Source organism: Ostrinia nubilalis, chromosome 17 (assembly GCF_963855985.1).
Source record: "Ostrinia nubilalis chromosome 17, ilOstNubi1.1, whole genome shotgun sequence".
Classification (NCBI taxonomy): domain Eukaryota; kingdom Metazoa; phylum Arthropoda; class Insecta; order Lepidoptera; family Crambidae; genus Ostrinia; species Ostrinia nubilalis.
The window spans coordinates 2,960,808-2,977,083 of NC_087104.1; the positions used below are offsets into that span (position 1 = coordinate 2,960,808).

Genomic DNA, 16,276 nt, shown 5'->3' on the forward strand with positions numbered 1-16,276 from the left:
ATGTTTTTTCTAATAATCTCTTAATAAACGAACAGTTTGGCTTCCGCGCCTCACATTCCTGCGTACAACAGGTGCACCGCTTAACGGAGCACATACTTAGCGGCCTCACTGCTAAGCCACCCGTAGGGACAGGAGTGCTATTCTTCGACGTAGCGAAGGCATTCGATAAAGTCTGGCACAATGGCTTGATTTACAAGCTTTACGAACTCGGTGTGCTGGACAGTCTCGTGCACATCTTACGTGACTTTTTATCGAATCGCACCTTTCGTTACCGAGTAGATGGCTCCCTCTCCTCCCCCCGCCCCATAAGAGCCGGAGTCCCCCAGGGCTCCGTGCTCTCGCCCATCCTCTTTTCATTGTACGTCAATGACATCCCCAAATATCCGAATACGGATTTAGCCCTCTTTGCGGACGACACCGCACTCTACAAGTCCGGACGTAATCGGAATTACATCATCTTGGCGCTCCAACGCGCAGTCACACAATTAGGCGAATGGTTCAGGAAGTGGCGTATCGAGGTAAATCCTGAAAAAAGTGCAGCAGTGTATTTTTCTAGGGCTTTGTCTGCGAAACGTCCTCCGGTTCGCACTCGTCCTAATGTCCCCACCCATCTCACCTTATTTGACCAAACTATTCCTTAGAAAAGTGAGGCCAAATACTTAGGTGTCACCCTCGACCAGAGATTAACGTTCGCTCCGCACCTCAGACGCGTCTTGAGCCGTGCAAACCACTACATCCACCGACTCTACCACCTAGTTGGAAGGAAAAGTAAATTGTCACTTAGAAATAAGTTGACAATTTACAAAACCTGCATCCGTCCAGTGTTGACTTACGCCAGTCCGGTGTTTGCTCACACTTCCTGCACAGACCTTAAGAAATTCCAGACCCTCCAAAACAAATTCTTACGCCGAGCCGCGGATGCCCCGTGGTTCGTGCGTAATACGAATCTCCATAGAGATTTCGAGATCCCATCGATTGATCACTTTATGAAAGAAGCCTCTCGCCGCTACTTTGATAAAGCGATCAACCACAAGAACCCTCTTATCGTTAGCGCCGCCACGTATACACCCCAGAAAGATGTCGCTGCCCAATACCGACGACCTAGGCATGTCCTAGACGACCCGGACGATCCTATTACCGAATTTCTGAACACAGACATCACTGCCTTAAGCACGCCAACTACTCCACAACACAGTAGCTCGTTACACCGTACTCGCCGGCGAGTACGAGGCCCTGCCTTCCATTTCGGACGGTACAGACATGTACCGGGCCGGTTCTCCCCAATCCGTCCCCCGGACACGGCCTGAGCCGAGGTCCGAGCCTACCGTGGCGCCCTCAGGCCGCGTCCGTAGTCCCCCTCGATCGGGCCCACTAGAGTGAGCCCGCCGTAGGCTGGACTTTGGTCCAACACCGCGGTGGGCAACCCTCTAGTTGGGTTCGCCACTGATCGGGCGCCTTATGCGCTCGATACGGCCCGATCGCGAACGTCGGTCTGCGACCGACGCGGACGAGCCTGGGCTTCGCTTCGCGAAGCCCACACTCGGCCTCGTCGGCGCGCGCACCGACGATCGCCAAACGGCTAGAGTACCTTCTGTACTCGCCACTCTGCCCGGTGAAGTTGGAAAAGCTCTTCAAGCTACCAGCGCGCGTCCCTTCAAAAAAAAAAAAAAAAAAAAAAAATTAACGTCTCTCATTCGCTTCGCATCGCTCGCACGGTACGGACGTGCGCTCCGCCTCGCCCGCCCGCTCGCATGCGCTGCGCTCCGAGTTCCTCGAGCTTATCGCCCTCGCTCTGCGAGTCTTGTTTCTGTGGTGTTTTGTCACAATTACGTGGCTTGCCCGCGGCTGCGCTTGGGATACCTAACGGTGATAACGAACAAGCGTAGTTAAACGCCTTTCTAAAGGCGGTTCGGTTCGATTGGGAGCGACCGACAGTGCCTTTTTCAAGGCGCTGAAATTTCCTGCCGCCGCCGGTATATTAGGCTGTGAACCTTGGCCTCCTGGAAGGCACGTTTGAGAGGGTGAGGCGTTCCTCCTCGCCCTTGAGACACTCGGTTTCACAGTCTTTTCACTGCCGGGCGTGACCCCCCCTACCCCTCCCTACTTTCCATCCCTGAAGGAGCGTATCCCTGGTTGTTTTTACGACCGGGGCCCTCCTGAAGGACTGCTAGGAGTAGGTACTCACCCTACGTCGCGGCGTTGCTACGTTGCGGCGTAGTTACATTGGCTAGGGCACACTTTTCCGACACACCCCGCTCGGTTTACACCGACTGTGCGGGACTTACACACCGCTATAACCACCGAGTTTCTTGCCGGCTCTTCTCGGTGGTTGCGACTTGCGAACCGGTGTAGATTCACGCGTCGCGAATCTCAACTCCATGCCATGGATACGGAGGAACTCCTAAAGTTCCTCCGGGCCACTCACCCGGAGGTCCTCTCCGGGTTTAAAGCCCACATACGGGCAAAATCCCTCGCAAGCTCCGTATATGAGGAGCCTGCTTCCCCGTCATGTCCCGAGGACGCCATGTGCGATCCTAACTCGGCCCCGCTACCAATCCCGCTCACGAACGACCACTCTATTGTCATAGAGCACCAATCCCATGCCCCCAGTAGGGACATGGAATGTGACTCTGTCTCAGACGCCGATGACGGTGGCTTCACCACCGTCAGTCGTCCGAAGAGGACCCGCAAATCCGCGGCCTCTCCCCCTCCTTCCCCCCCTGCGAAGGCGCTGAAGGCCAACTCAGGCCTCTCTCAGCCCTCGCTATCTTCCCAGCCCTCCGGCTCGCAGTCGAGCACCGGGCGGACTGTCAGAGTCCCCCCAGTCTTTGTGCAGGACAAGGCGTCCTGGAACAAGATTTCCGGCGTGCTCAAGGAGCGTCACATTAACTTCTCGCACGCTAAGTCGTGCAACGTAGGTATTAAGGTGTCCTTGTCCACCTCGGACGAGCACCGAGCCCTAACACGATTCCTAGATGAAAACCGTATCGGTTATCATACTTTCCCCCGCGAGGAGGAAAGGGAGCTGCGGGTTGTTATCCGTGGCCTTCCCAAGGAACTAGACTCCGCCTCCATCTTGGCCGACCTCAAGGCCCAAAACTTCCCCGTCAAACAGGTTCATCGTCTGTACAGGACTCGTACTCGTGAACCATTTGACCTTGCCCAAGTAGTCTTGGACTATTCCGATGAAGCGAAATCGATTTTCAATTTGAAATCGGTTTGCTTTATCTCCGGGCTCAAAGTCGAGCCACCCCGTAAGCGCGGCGCTCCCGGCCAGTGCCACCGCTGTCAACATTACGGGCACGCTGCCCGTAATTGTCACGCCCGTCCTAGGTGCGTTAAGTGCCTAGGCGATCACGGCACAGCCGACTGTGTCCGTGACAAGGCCACAGCCACCGAACCACCGAGCTGCATACTGTGTGGTAGCCAGGGTCATCCTGCGAATTATCGCGGTTGTCCCCGGGCCCCACGCACTCAGCCGCGTGCCCCCATCCCCTCTGCCCCCAGGCAGATCAATGCTACTCGCAACTTTGCGGTAGCAAATGAGGCTCCTAGCCTCCGCCCCAACAGGCCCAATGCTTGGGCTAGGCCTCTGGCCTACACCCAGGCTGCCAGTCTTACTCCCGCACCCGCCCAAACAGCTGTGGCCCCACCTGCGCCCCAGCAGGGTCCTCAACCCCACCCAGCCCCTAAGGCCACGCCAAAGGCACCTACCCATCAGGCGCCTAACCCAAGTCCCCCTGCCCCTAAGGCACCGGCCCACAAAGTCCCGGCCCCTCAGGCCAAGCCCCAGCCGTCACATTCACCTGCGGCTGACATTAAACTGGTCAGAGACTTCTTTGGCCAAATTAATGTCGGCGAGATGTTTGTGATCGCCGCAAAACTGCGCGCGACTAATGGCGAAGGCAACATCATGGATAGGTTATCTATCCTCGCCGAACACGTAGACTTTTGCTACGCTATCTCCTCTTTCCACGCTCCGTAATGGCTAATCCCACCGCTAGGATCAAACCCCGGTCAATCACCTTAGCATTTTTCAACGCTAACGGTCTTAGACAGCAGAAGGACGAGGTTACTCAGTTCCTTACCGACCACCAGGTCGACATCTTTCTGGTTCAAGAGACCCTCCTAACACCCTCTATTCGCAATCCTAGGATAGCGAACTACAATATCATTAGACACGATAGGCCCACACGTGGCGGCGGCACGCTTATTTATTATAAGCGTTCTCTGCACTGTGCTTTAGTCGATCCCCCTTCTCTCTCTAACCTAGAAGTCTCACTCTGTCGGCTAGCCATGACTGGACACGAGCCCATCCTCATCGGCTCGGTTTACCTCTCCCCGAACAAGACTCCCTTAAGGAGCGACTTTGAGGCCTTGTTTGCTATGAATAGTGCAGTCATTCTTGGCGGCGACTTTAATAGCAAACACACTCATTGGGGTTGCGTAACATCCACTGCCAACGGCATGATGCTAAGCGAACTCTCTGAGGAACTCATTTTTGACATCTTAGTCCCTATGACGCCCACTCACTATCCTTACAATGTCGAGCATCGGCCCGACATTCTTGACATGGCAATTCTAAAGAATATAGGCCTCCGCCTACACTCTATAGAAACCATGCACGCGCTCACTTCTGACCATCGCCCGGTCGTACTCCAACTAGGCTCTCCTGAGTCTACACCCACTATGAAGACAGTTGTGGACTGGGACAAACTCAAGGTAAAACTTGGGAACTGTCAGAGCCCACAACTGTCCTCAATCCCCGACGATATAGTTTCGCCTCACGAAACTATTCACGCGATCGATGCCCTCACTAGTCACATCTCGGTCGCCATTGGCGACTCGTCTAGGCAAGTGCCTGCGATGGCTAACCACCGTCTCAGGCTGCCTGACGACGCGCGAGAGCTATTGAGGGCCAAGAACGCAGCCACTCGCGATTATGACGCTTATCCAACCGAGGAAAACAGAGCCCGCCTACGTTCCTTACAGCGCGCTGTCAAGGCTCGTATCGCGGAACTCCGTAACAATCAGTGGGATGATCTACTTAAAGAAATCTCGCCATCTCACCAAGCCTATTGGAAGTTGACGAGAGCCTTTAAGTCCGACACCGTAGCGTCCACGCCACCGCTTTTACGTCCCGATCAAACGCTTGCGTTTGACGACGACGCCAAAGCCGAATGTCTAGCCGACAGTCTAGAAGCACAGTGCTCCCCCAGTACCCTCCCAGTAGACTCTGCCCACCTCCGCATGGTGGACAGCGAAGTCGAACGTAGAGCCGCCCTCCCTCCGACCACAACCCTAGACCCGACCAACGTCGACGAGGTGCGAACGATAATCAAAGGTTTCCGTCCCAACAAAGCCCCCGGCCCGGACCGTATCTCTAATAGAGTCTTACGCGCCCTGCCCGCCCCCCTAGTATACCTCTTGGTTGCTATTTTCAACGCGGCCATGTCTCACTGCATCTTTCCCGACGCGTGGAAAGAGGCAGAAGTCATTGGCATCCCGAAGCCCGGTAAGAAACTGGCTGACCCCACAAGCTACAGACCCATCAGTCTCTTAAAGACCATGGGTAAGTTATACGAACGTATAATTGTCTCTCGATTAAGAGATTATGTTTTTTCTAATAATCTCTTAATAAACGAACAGTTTGGCTTCCGCGCCTCACATTCCTGCGTACAACAGGTGCACCGCTTAACGGAGCACATACTTAGCGGCCTCACTGCTAAGCCACCCGTAGGGACAGGAGTGCTATTCTTCGACGTAGCGAAGGCATTCGATAAAGTCTGGCACAATGGCTTGATTTACAAGCTTTACGAACTCGGTGTGCCGGACAGTCTCGTGCACATCTTACGTGACTTTTTATCGAATCGCACCTTTCGTTACCGAGTAGATGGCTCCCTCTCCTCCCCCCGCCCCATAAGAGCCGGAGTCCCCCAGGGCTCCGTGCTCTCGCCCATCCTCTTTTCATTGTACGTCAATGACATCCCCAAATATCCGAATACGGATTTAGCCCTCTTTGCGGACGACACCGCACTCTACAAGTCCGGACGTAATCGGAATTACGTCATCTTGGCGCTCCAACGCGCAGTCACACAATTAGGCGAATGGTTCAGGAAGTGGCGTATCGAGGTAAATCCCGAAAAAAGTGCAGCAGTGTACTTTTCTAGGGCTTTGTCTGCGAGACGTCCTCCGGTTCGCACTCGTCCTAATGTCCCCACCCATCTCACCTTATTTGACCAAACTATTCCTTGGAAAAGTGAGGCCAAATACTTAGGTGTCACTCTCGACCAGAGATTATCGTTCGCTCCGCACCTCAGACGCGTCTTGAGCCGTGCGAACCACTACATCCACCGACTCTACCACCTAGTTGGAAGGAAAAGTAAATTGTCACTTAGAAATAAGTTGACAATTTACAAAACCTGCATCCGTCCAGTGTTGACTTACGCCAGTCCGGTGTTTGCTCACACTTCCTGCACAGACCTTAAGAAATTCCAGACCCTCCAAAACAAATTCTTACGCCGAGCCGCGGATGCCCCGTGGTTCGTGCGTAATACGAATCTCCATAGAGATTTCGAGATCCCATCGATCGATCACTTTATGAAAGAAGCCTCTCGCCGCTACTTTGATAAAGCGATCAACCACAAGAACCCTCTTATCGTTAGCGCCGCCACGTATACACCCCAGAAAGATGTCGCTGCCCAATACCGACGACCTAGGCATGTCCTAGACGACCCGGACGATCCTATTACCGAATTTCTGAACACAGACATCACTGCCTTAAGCACGCCAACTACTCCACAACACAGTAGCTCGTTACACCGTACTCGCCGGCGAGTACGAGGCCCTGCCTTCCATTTCGGACGGTACAGACATGTACCGGGCCGGTTCTCCCCAATCCGTCCCCCGGACACGGCCTGAGCCGAGGTCCGAGCCTACCGTGGCGCCCTCAGGCCGCGTCCGTAGTCCCCTCGATCGGGCCCACTAGAGTGAGCCCGCCGTAGGATGGACTTTGGTCCAACACCGCGGTGGGCAACCCTCTAGTTGGGTTCGCCACTGATCGGGCGCCTTATGCGCTCGATACGGCCCGATCGCGAACGTCGGTCTGCGACCGACGCGGACGAGCCTGGGCTTCGCTTCGCGAAGCCCACACTCGGCCTCGTCGGCACGCGCACCGACGATCGCCAAACGGCTAGAGTACCTTCTGTACTCGCCACTCTGCCCGGTGAAGCTGGAAAAGCTCCTCAAGCTACCAGCGCGCGTCCCTTCAAAAAAAAAAAAAAAAAAAAACTTAACGTCTCTCATTCTCATTTGAACTTTCAACTGAAATATTGTAAACGCTTTATTGTAAAGTAATAAATCCCAGTATATCTTCAAAGTCGCCTGATTTACCCGTGTTGATCCATACACACAAGAAGATTAGGAGTCACAGACAATAGCTAGAAATTAGAAGCCTAGGAACACACTCTGAACACGCAAACATTGGACCTTCAGAGCCGCATCATCCATCATCACATCGAGGGATCAGCAAAGGGTCTGGCCAAATCGTTCCTTTTTTCCCCCATCTTATCCCATTTCAATTTTAATAAAGCTGTGCTTGTTCCTCTAGGTACCGTGTTGTGCTTCCTCACGAGTCACGTACGCAGTTTACAGGAATTTGGTGAGTACCCACTTTTATAAATCGTCAAAATGAGTGTTGAAAACGTAACCGTTCGTTGTAAATCTCCTAATTTGTGCGTAGATTCTGATGATACTGTAATTAGAGAATTAAATAAAAAACGCGGTTCAATCAAGGGTAGACTGACGTTATTCGTAAAATTTGTAAATTCTTTTCATAGCCACTCTCGTCCTAGCGATAAACAATTAACCGAATTAAAATTGCGTAGTGAATTAGCCAAATCATTATTTAGTGAATTTAATAGCATTCAAAGCTCCATCGAAATGCTCATGGTGTTAGATAGTGAAACTGCAATTCAGTTAGAACATCGTGAATCATTTGAAAATATTTATTACGAAACCATGGCAGAAGCAGAAAGTTTAATAAAACGTTTTAGCCTTTCTGATTCATCTAGTGCTAGTTCTAGGTGTGAAGCTTCGATAAATATTAAGCTTCCTACTATTTCACTACCCTCCTTTGACGGGTCGTTTGAAAATTGGTTAGAGTTCAGGGATACCTACCTTTCTATGATTCACAACTCCACCCAGCTTGATGACATTCGTAAATTCCATTATTTGCGTACATCGCTAACTAGTCAGGCAGCTCAAGTTATTAAATCAATAGAATGCACATCAGAAAACTACACAATAGCTTGGGATTTGCTCAATGAGAGGTATAATAACGTCAAGTTGCTGGTACATAATCATGTGAAGTCTTTATTTACCATTCAAAATCTAAATAAAGAGACTTCATTTCATTTAAGGAAATTAATTGATATAGTTTCAAAGAATTTACGTGCCTTAAAGACACTCGGGGAACCTGTAGAATATTGGGATACACTTATTATTTATATCATTACCTCCAAATTAGACGCAGTAGTTGAGAAAGAGTGGGAGGAACATAAAAATAATTTATTTACGCAGCATCATAAACGCATTAAGTTAGACGATCTTATTACATTCTTGAAAAATAAGGCTGACACTTTAGAAATGATTAAAGCGCATAATTCTTCATCATTTTCTAATAGTAAAGTCCCTTTTGATAACAATAAAAAACCTCAACAACAATCGCAACAAAAATCACATATTTTCGCTTCAACAAAAAATAATGTGAATTCCAAAAGTACCCGCACATGCTCATTATGCAGCGGAAATCATTCGCTTTATTCTTGTACTAAGTTTTTGGATTTAAACGTTAAAGAGAGATTAGAATTCGTTAATAATAAAAGGTTATGTGTTAATTGTTTACGAGCTGGACATTTCGCTTCAGATTGTTATTTTGGTCCGTGTAAACAGTGCAGTAGAAAACACAACAGTTTATTGCACAGTAACAATAATGATAAAGTAGAAAACGCATTAGTATCAGTCGTGGAGTGCCAACCGGATTCGAACCCCGTACTGCACTCGTCGGCAGTGTTACATACAGCCGAACCGACACGAAACGAGAATTCGAACAATAGTTTGTATACGCAGGCGTCAGAAACTGTTTTATTATCCACAGCTTTAGTGGAGATAGCAGGTAATGACAATGTATTTCATAAGGCTCGCGCTTTGTTAGATAGCGGCAGTCAACACTGTTTAATTACAGAAAATTTACGTAAAAAATTAAAAGTCGATTCGATACAGTCCACATATCATATCACAGGAATAGGGCATTCACACACTCAGTCAACAGAGTTGTGCGAAATTAAGGTCAGGTCATTAAACGGTGATTATAATACTCGCTGTAAATGTATAGTTTTGAAACATATAACTTCAAATTTACCAACAGTTCCATTACATTATAACTCTTTAGACATTCCGAATAATATTCAGTTAGCCGATTCGTTATTTTATTTACCGTCAAAAATTGACTTATTGATCGGGGCTGACGTGTTTTGGGAATTGTTGATAGAAGGTAAAATGCGTTTACAGGCAGGTCCTTACCTACAAAACACTACGCTAGGTTGGATTATTTCAGGCATTGTTTATAATTCAAAATCAATAAATAATAAAAGCCGTGTGGTGACGGCAGAGGAGAATACATTTGTCACCAACCCCTACTCTTCCCGCGGGTGTCGTAAGAGGCGACTTAGGGACTACACATCAAACAGAGAACGGGCAGCAGCGCTCTCTGAAAAACATCAATCTTTTAAACTGCGATCTCCTACTCACTTGAAGCATTAACTTATTTACATAATATTCGCGTACCGCGTCATGTTGTAGGAACGTGTGACCATTCTAGGATCGAATTACACATATTTACGGATGCGAGCGAGGCTGCATACGGTGCGTGCGCTTATGTTCGGACGTGCAATAGTAATGATGACGTCATCACGGTGAGCGTCGCGCCAGTGAAACCGGTTAGCATTCCACGGCTCGAGTTATGCGGTGCACTATTGGGAGCTAGATTGTATGATAAAATAATTAAATCACTTAGATTGAACTTTGACAAAGTTGTTTTTTGGACAGATTCTACTATAGTTCTCAGATGGTTGCAAATGTCACCACATCAGTTAAAGACTTTTGTTCAGAATCGCGTTGTTGAGATAAATGAGTTGACAAGCAACACAATTTGGCTGCATGTAAACTCGTCAAATAATCCAGCTGACCTAGTTTCCCGTGGAGTACTTTTAAATGAATTGAGTTCATCAACTTTATGGTGGAACGGACCCACCTTTTTATTTGAAGATAGCATAAAATGGTCACAAAATCAAAATAATATTTTACAGAACTTAAATGATTTACCTGAGTTAAAACTTCCCACTACAAACTTGTTGTGTAGTAGCGATTCTAATTTACCTATCATTGATTTCAGCCGATTTTCTAAACTAAATCGATTACAAAGAACTTGTGCTTATGTAATGCGTTTTATACATAACATACGAACAAAATCTATTGATGAGCGGTGACACGGGCCGTTATCAGTAGAAGAACTTGATAAATCCTTATTGTTTATAGTTAGACAGGCACAAATGGAATCGTTTCCTGAAGAATACAATGCGCTTTATAATAATCTTGCTATAAATAAATCAAAACGTAATATTTCCAGTTTAAATATATTTTTAGATGCTGACAAAATCATAAGAGTCGGGGGCAGATTAGTTAATTCTGAATTTTCATATGACAAAAAGCACCCCATTTTATTGTGTAGTAAACATATCTTTACCTATTTATTATTTCAAAGTCAACATTTAAAATTATTGCACGCTGGGCCTCAATTAATTTTATCTCATATCAGAGACAATTGGTGGCCACTAGGCGGTAGAAACTTAGCAAAAAAAGTCGTTAACCAGTGTGTCATATGTTGTCGTTTGAAAGGTAAAATAGTACAACCAATCATGGGTAACTTACCAACTGAACGAGTAACTGCAAATTTTCCTTTCATAAACTGTGGAGTAGACTATGCTGGACCTTTATTTATTTTTAGTGACCGACCGAAACATGTTATTTTGCCGAAACCGAAACCGAAACCGAAGGTTCGGTTTCATTGTAATTTCGGCCGAAACCGAAACCGAAACCGAACCTTTTATAGAATAAAAAAAAAGTCCTTAAAAAGTCGAAAAAATGTTATAGGTGTACCAGAATCTCATGGCAAATAGGGAAAATAAACTTTGTTGAAAGCAATACTGGGAAAATTGGAATAAACGATCTTGATACTGTTTAATTTTTTACTTTTATGACTTTAATATTAATGAACATGAAGTACGAGTACCTATACATTTTAGGTAGGAATGTGTATTATGAATGTTGTTATACATAGGGTTTTTAACATAGGAAAATGTCTTGAAAAATAAATAAATCGTATATTACTTTAAGTAACTAATTTTATTATGAATCATACTTTTAACTACATTCAAAACTAGAAAACGATTCTAAGAACTCCAATTGCATTTCTTGTTCTTCAATAGATGATCAAGATAAAGAGGTATTATAAATAAATTGCTCTTCCAGCATTTCAATGGAGAATTTTCCTGATGTTAAAAACACTATATTTCTCTGAATGGGATTAAAATATTATACTAAAACTAAAAAGACGGTGAAGTTTTTTTTTTAAATCGATCAAGAAATGTCTGGGAAATTAATTATTTAAATTACCTACATATTTTCGCGTGGAACTGAAACAGGCGGTGCCGTTCTTTTTGTATATGGCCAGGTCTGGGATATTTAAAAAGGTTACAAAATTTTACTAAGAAAGAATCTTGAGTGACCCTAGCTGAAAAATTAAAAACTGCTAGATTTAAATAAATGGATCTGTTTACAGCACCGGATTAGGGGTGATTTACTGTTTGTACTCCGAATGACTTTCGTGAATACACCGATCAAAATGGCGTGAATAGTTATGCGCAACTTTAGGGCCCTGTAACTTATTCATTTGTAGAGATATTTTCATGATTCTTTCACAATTATTATTAGTTTTACTTATATTTATTTCAAGTTTATTTAATTAAAAAAATTGGAAACTTCTCCATTATTCAATCTTGCTTGATGAAATCTTTTTCATTTTTCTTTACATGGTCATAACATTTTGACCATTCCTCTGCACCAATTTGTGAGATATACCTGAAAACCCCGATAAAGCAGCTATTAAGTAAGAATAATATAAAAAAAAACATAACCCTCCTTCTGACGCAGTTGGGTAATAAACTAAATGTATCAAAACATTTCAGTCCAACTTACTGTCAACTCGACGACGCGCTTTAGAATCAAAGATTGACTTTGAATTATGCCTTATTTTACAATTCACATTGAAAACAATATGACTTGCTTGAGCTTTTTCGACTTTTTCACAAAAATAAGAAATAGTCAAGAAGAGATTACAATTTTTTTGCAGCGGCTGACAGTTTTCATAATTTTCATTGACAGGTGACAATTAAACCATAGACAACACACTTTTCCAATATTTTTGTTTGCCATGAGATTCTGGTAGACCTATAGTAAGCCCATTTTTTTCTAAAATTAATATCTCGCCGACCTATAATTACAGGTTTCTACTTTCAAAGATTTATCACAATGAAATTTCAGCACAGTTACAGAGGTTCTGTTTGAAAATTTAACTACCCTAAGGTACGATGTTGTAAGTTTCGGCGCGGCCGAAAGGTTCGGCCGTTTTTGGCCGAAACCGAAACTCGGACCGAAACTTGATTTTTTGGCCGAAACTGGCCGAAACCGAAACCGAAACCGAAATTTCGGTCGGACACTATTTATTTTAAATAAGAAAGGTAGGGGTTCCAGACTAGAAAAATGTTATTTATGTCTATTTATATGTTTTTCAACTCGAGCGATACACTTGGAACTAGTAACTAGTTTGTTTCACAGAGTTATATTTTAGCACTGAAACGATTTATTTCCCGGAAAGGAAAACCTTATCAAATATTTTCCGATAATGGACGTAACTTTGTAGGAACAGCTCGTGAATTTTCAGATTTTTTAAAGTGTAATTCTCAGTCTATCATTGATGACGCTTCAGATAATCACATTAAATTTAAATTCATTCCCCCTTACGCGCCTCATTTTGCCGGTTTATGGGAAGCTGGTATCAAGTCCTGTAAGCACCATATAACACGTGTGGTAGGAAATGTAAACATGACTTATGAGGAATTCAGCACAGTTTTGGTACAAATTGAAGCTGTCCTGAATTCCCGCCCTATGTATCCTTTATCCTCAGACCCCAACGACTACTCTCCACTCACTCCTGCCCACTTCACTATTGGTCGGCCGCTGACTGCACCTGCAGAGAGTGATGTTACCGCTGCAACCACGCACACACTCAATCGTTACCAGCGAGTTGAACAGCTGAGGCAGACATTTTGGAGGAGATGGTCTACAGAGTACATATCAGAGCTTCAGAAACGTACTAAATGGCAACAGAAAACTGAAGACTTGCAAACTGGAACATTGGTTGTCATAAAGGACGATAACCTTCCGCCGCTGAAATGGCGGTTAGGACGCATAATAACTCTGATTTCAGGCAGTGACGGCGTACCAAGGGTTGCTGTCATTCGGACGGCCACAGGCATCATACACAGGGCATTCTCAAAGATATGCCCACTTCCGGTCGCTGAGGTGCCAGGTTCGAGGCTCGGCGCGTGACACGACGTGAGCTGAGATGTTGAGAGGGAGTCTCTCAAGGCCCGCCGGAATGTTAAGAAGAGCCATCTATTGGAGCGCGTGAGAAGCTCCAACCAAAGATCAATGGCAATACTATCACCGAGCACACCGCATCGATTACGTCACGCGATGTCAAGAAACCACAACAGATGGCGCTGAAGCACACCTATATAAACGATTGCACGGACGCTTAACGTCTCTCATTCTCATTTGAACTTTCAACTGAAATATTGTAAACGCTTTATTGTAAAGTAATAAATCCCAGTATATCTTCAAAGTCGCCTGATTTACCCGTGTTGATCCATACACACAAGAAGATTAGGAGTCACAGACAATAGCTAGAAATTAGAAGCCTAGGAACACACTCTGAACACGCAAACAAATATATTTCATGTACAGAATTGACCTCTACAGATTTATTATAAGTATAGATTAACTTCTTGGAATTTAATTATTAATATTATTAACTGGTTAGCAAAATGCTTAGTTCTAAATCGCAATTTAAAATTATATTGGTTAATGGGTCCTAGAATGGAGACCACCCGCGATAGACCGACGATTTCAGGATGATGAAGGGAAGACTTACGTCGAAAAGTAAACTGCCATAGGATGAATGACGTTTTAATATTAGTTACATAATAGTTATTATATTGGTAACAACCTACAAGGTGGACCGACGACATCGTAAAGGTAGCGCTGGACGCAGGCCGCTACCAATCGATCAACATGGAATGCTTTGGAGGAGGCCTATGTTCAGCAGTGGACGTCCTATGGCTGAAATGATGATGATGATGATGATGAACCTATTAAGGAAGATTGTTTATACTGAAATAACATAAAATGTGATAATAGGCGGAACAATTTTTACTTGTTGATTTTTTTGGCTCCATCTGTTGTGTCACCAGGATCTAGAGCTTTATTTGAAACCCAACGACTCGTAAAATCTCTTTAGACTAAAATGAATTTCGACTGGAAAAAATCTCTTTATATTTTATGCTACCTACTGAAATATTTATGACTCTATGATTATTGATTAACTATGGGGGAAAGTTTACTGATGATGGACCCGTTATGATGAAATAACTAATTGGGATGAAAATGGGAGTTACGGGAATCGATTTCGACTTCTGATTTACAGGCGAGATAAACAAATGAAAATATTTAAAACGAAAAAACAATGGACATGGTGGTAAGTAATGAAGCAAAACTTACAGTCTGTCATCCAAATGCTTTCTGGTGTCATTGCTATCAGTGATAACATTAACCATCGTCAGCGTATGCCTCCTAAGATCCCGTCTTCTAGCAGACAGCACTTTGGTTCTTCTGTAATCTTCTATAACTCCGTATTTATCAACAGTGATTGTTGAGGGAGTATTTGTGTTGATTTTAACTTCTTGCATTGAGCTATGAGTGTCTACGTTGATTAGTTTATCTTCTTCTATGGAGTTTGAAGAACTTTGCTTTGAGGTTGAGTTGCTGGAATTATATTTTAGTGGGCGCCATGTAGCCCGATGGGCCTGGATTACTTCTGAGTGTGTGGAGACTTTGTAGGCTGAAAACATTTATAAAATATCTGAAAGTAAGTGTAGTGAAAAACAGGCTACAAGTTTTTAATAGAATGATTACATCGTTGTAGCACAAAAAAGCCTTCATAACGCATTCAGAGATCGGAAAACTATGACTTCTAAAAAATGGTTCAACAAATGTTGAGATCCGAATACAAACATTCCGCAGGCCCTTTTCTAAGATCCAATCTACCAATAGCTAACAAAATTGATTAAAATGTAAGCAGTTTACAGGAAGGCACTGGACGCAGGCCGTTACCAACCGGGCAACATAGAAAGCATTGGGGGAGGCCTATGTTCAGCAGTGGACGTCCTATGGCTGAGATGATGATGATGAGCTCACCGGTAGCAGAAAAAATAGGTAGGTTAATTTTCAGACTTTAATCCTATATTATTGTTATTTTTTTCATTCGAAACTTTGCTTGTCATAGCTACTACGTACAATTTATTAGCTTAGGAACTTTATTGCTTAAGATAAATAAATTGTGAGATCCAACGAAGATACTAAACATAGTATTGTAAGGTGTGCATGTAATCAATTATAATAATAGCACGTGTAGTTGTTATGAGGAAATCAATTAAAAAGAGATTTGATCCGGTAGCGTTAATGCTTTGTTTAATATCTAAGTAAATGTTTTGTTTTGATGAAGCTGTTTCTAGGAATGTAGTTACAGCTACTTTATTACGATATACTAACTACTAAGTAAGTCTAAGTACACTCGAAGTTGGACTCTATCGATCTAGAGATCCATACCTAAATTGACAAAATCTCTTTGCTCAATTCTTCCCATTTCAAAGAAGAAGGTACCACAGACAGAAAATAAAATAAAATAGAATATTAACATGCAATTTAGGGAAGTCCTTGCTTTCAAAAATTTCTGAAAGTGGTACTACGAATGTTTACCTACTTAGTTTTATTGAAGTCGACAAAATGGGCACTTTTAGCCTTCATCTCCTCTATGCAT

General features: G+C 44.6%; 1 protein-coding gene and 1 long non-coding RNA gene across 2 annotated transcripts in view; one reads left to right on the forward strand and one right to left on the reverse strand.

Annotated features, from left to right (window-relative positions):
* LOC135079834 (glutamate receptor 3-like) overlaps window positions 1-16,276 on the reverse strand; it is a 37,389-nt gene that overhangs the window by 11,815 nt on the left and 9,298 nt on the right. Inside the window, exon 4 of the mRNA XM_063974449.1 lies at window positions 14,959-15,298. Within this exon, the coding sequence (XP_063830519.1) occupies window positions 14,959-15,298 (340 nt within the window). The remainder of the gene's footprint in view (window positions 1-14,958; window positions 15,299-16,276) is intronic.
* Window positions 7,106-14,023, forward strand: LOC135079832 (uncharacterized). Its single transcript, XR_010258905.1, has 3 exons — window positions 7,106-7,534; window positions 7,610-7,660; window positions 13,304-14,023. It is a non-coding gene; the product is annotated as an uncharacterized LOC135079832 (long non-coding RNA).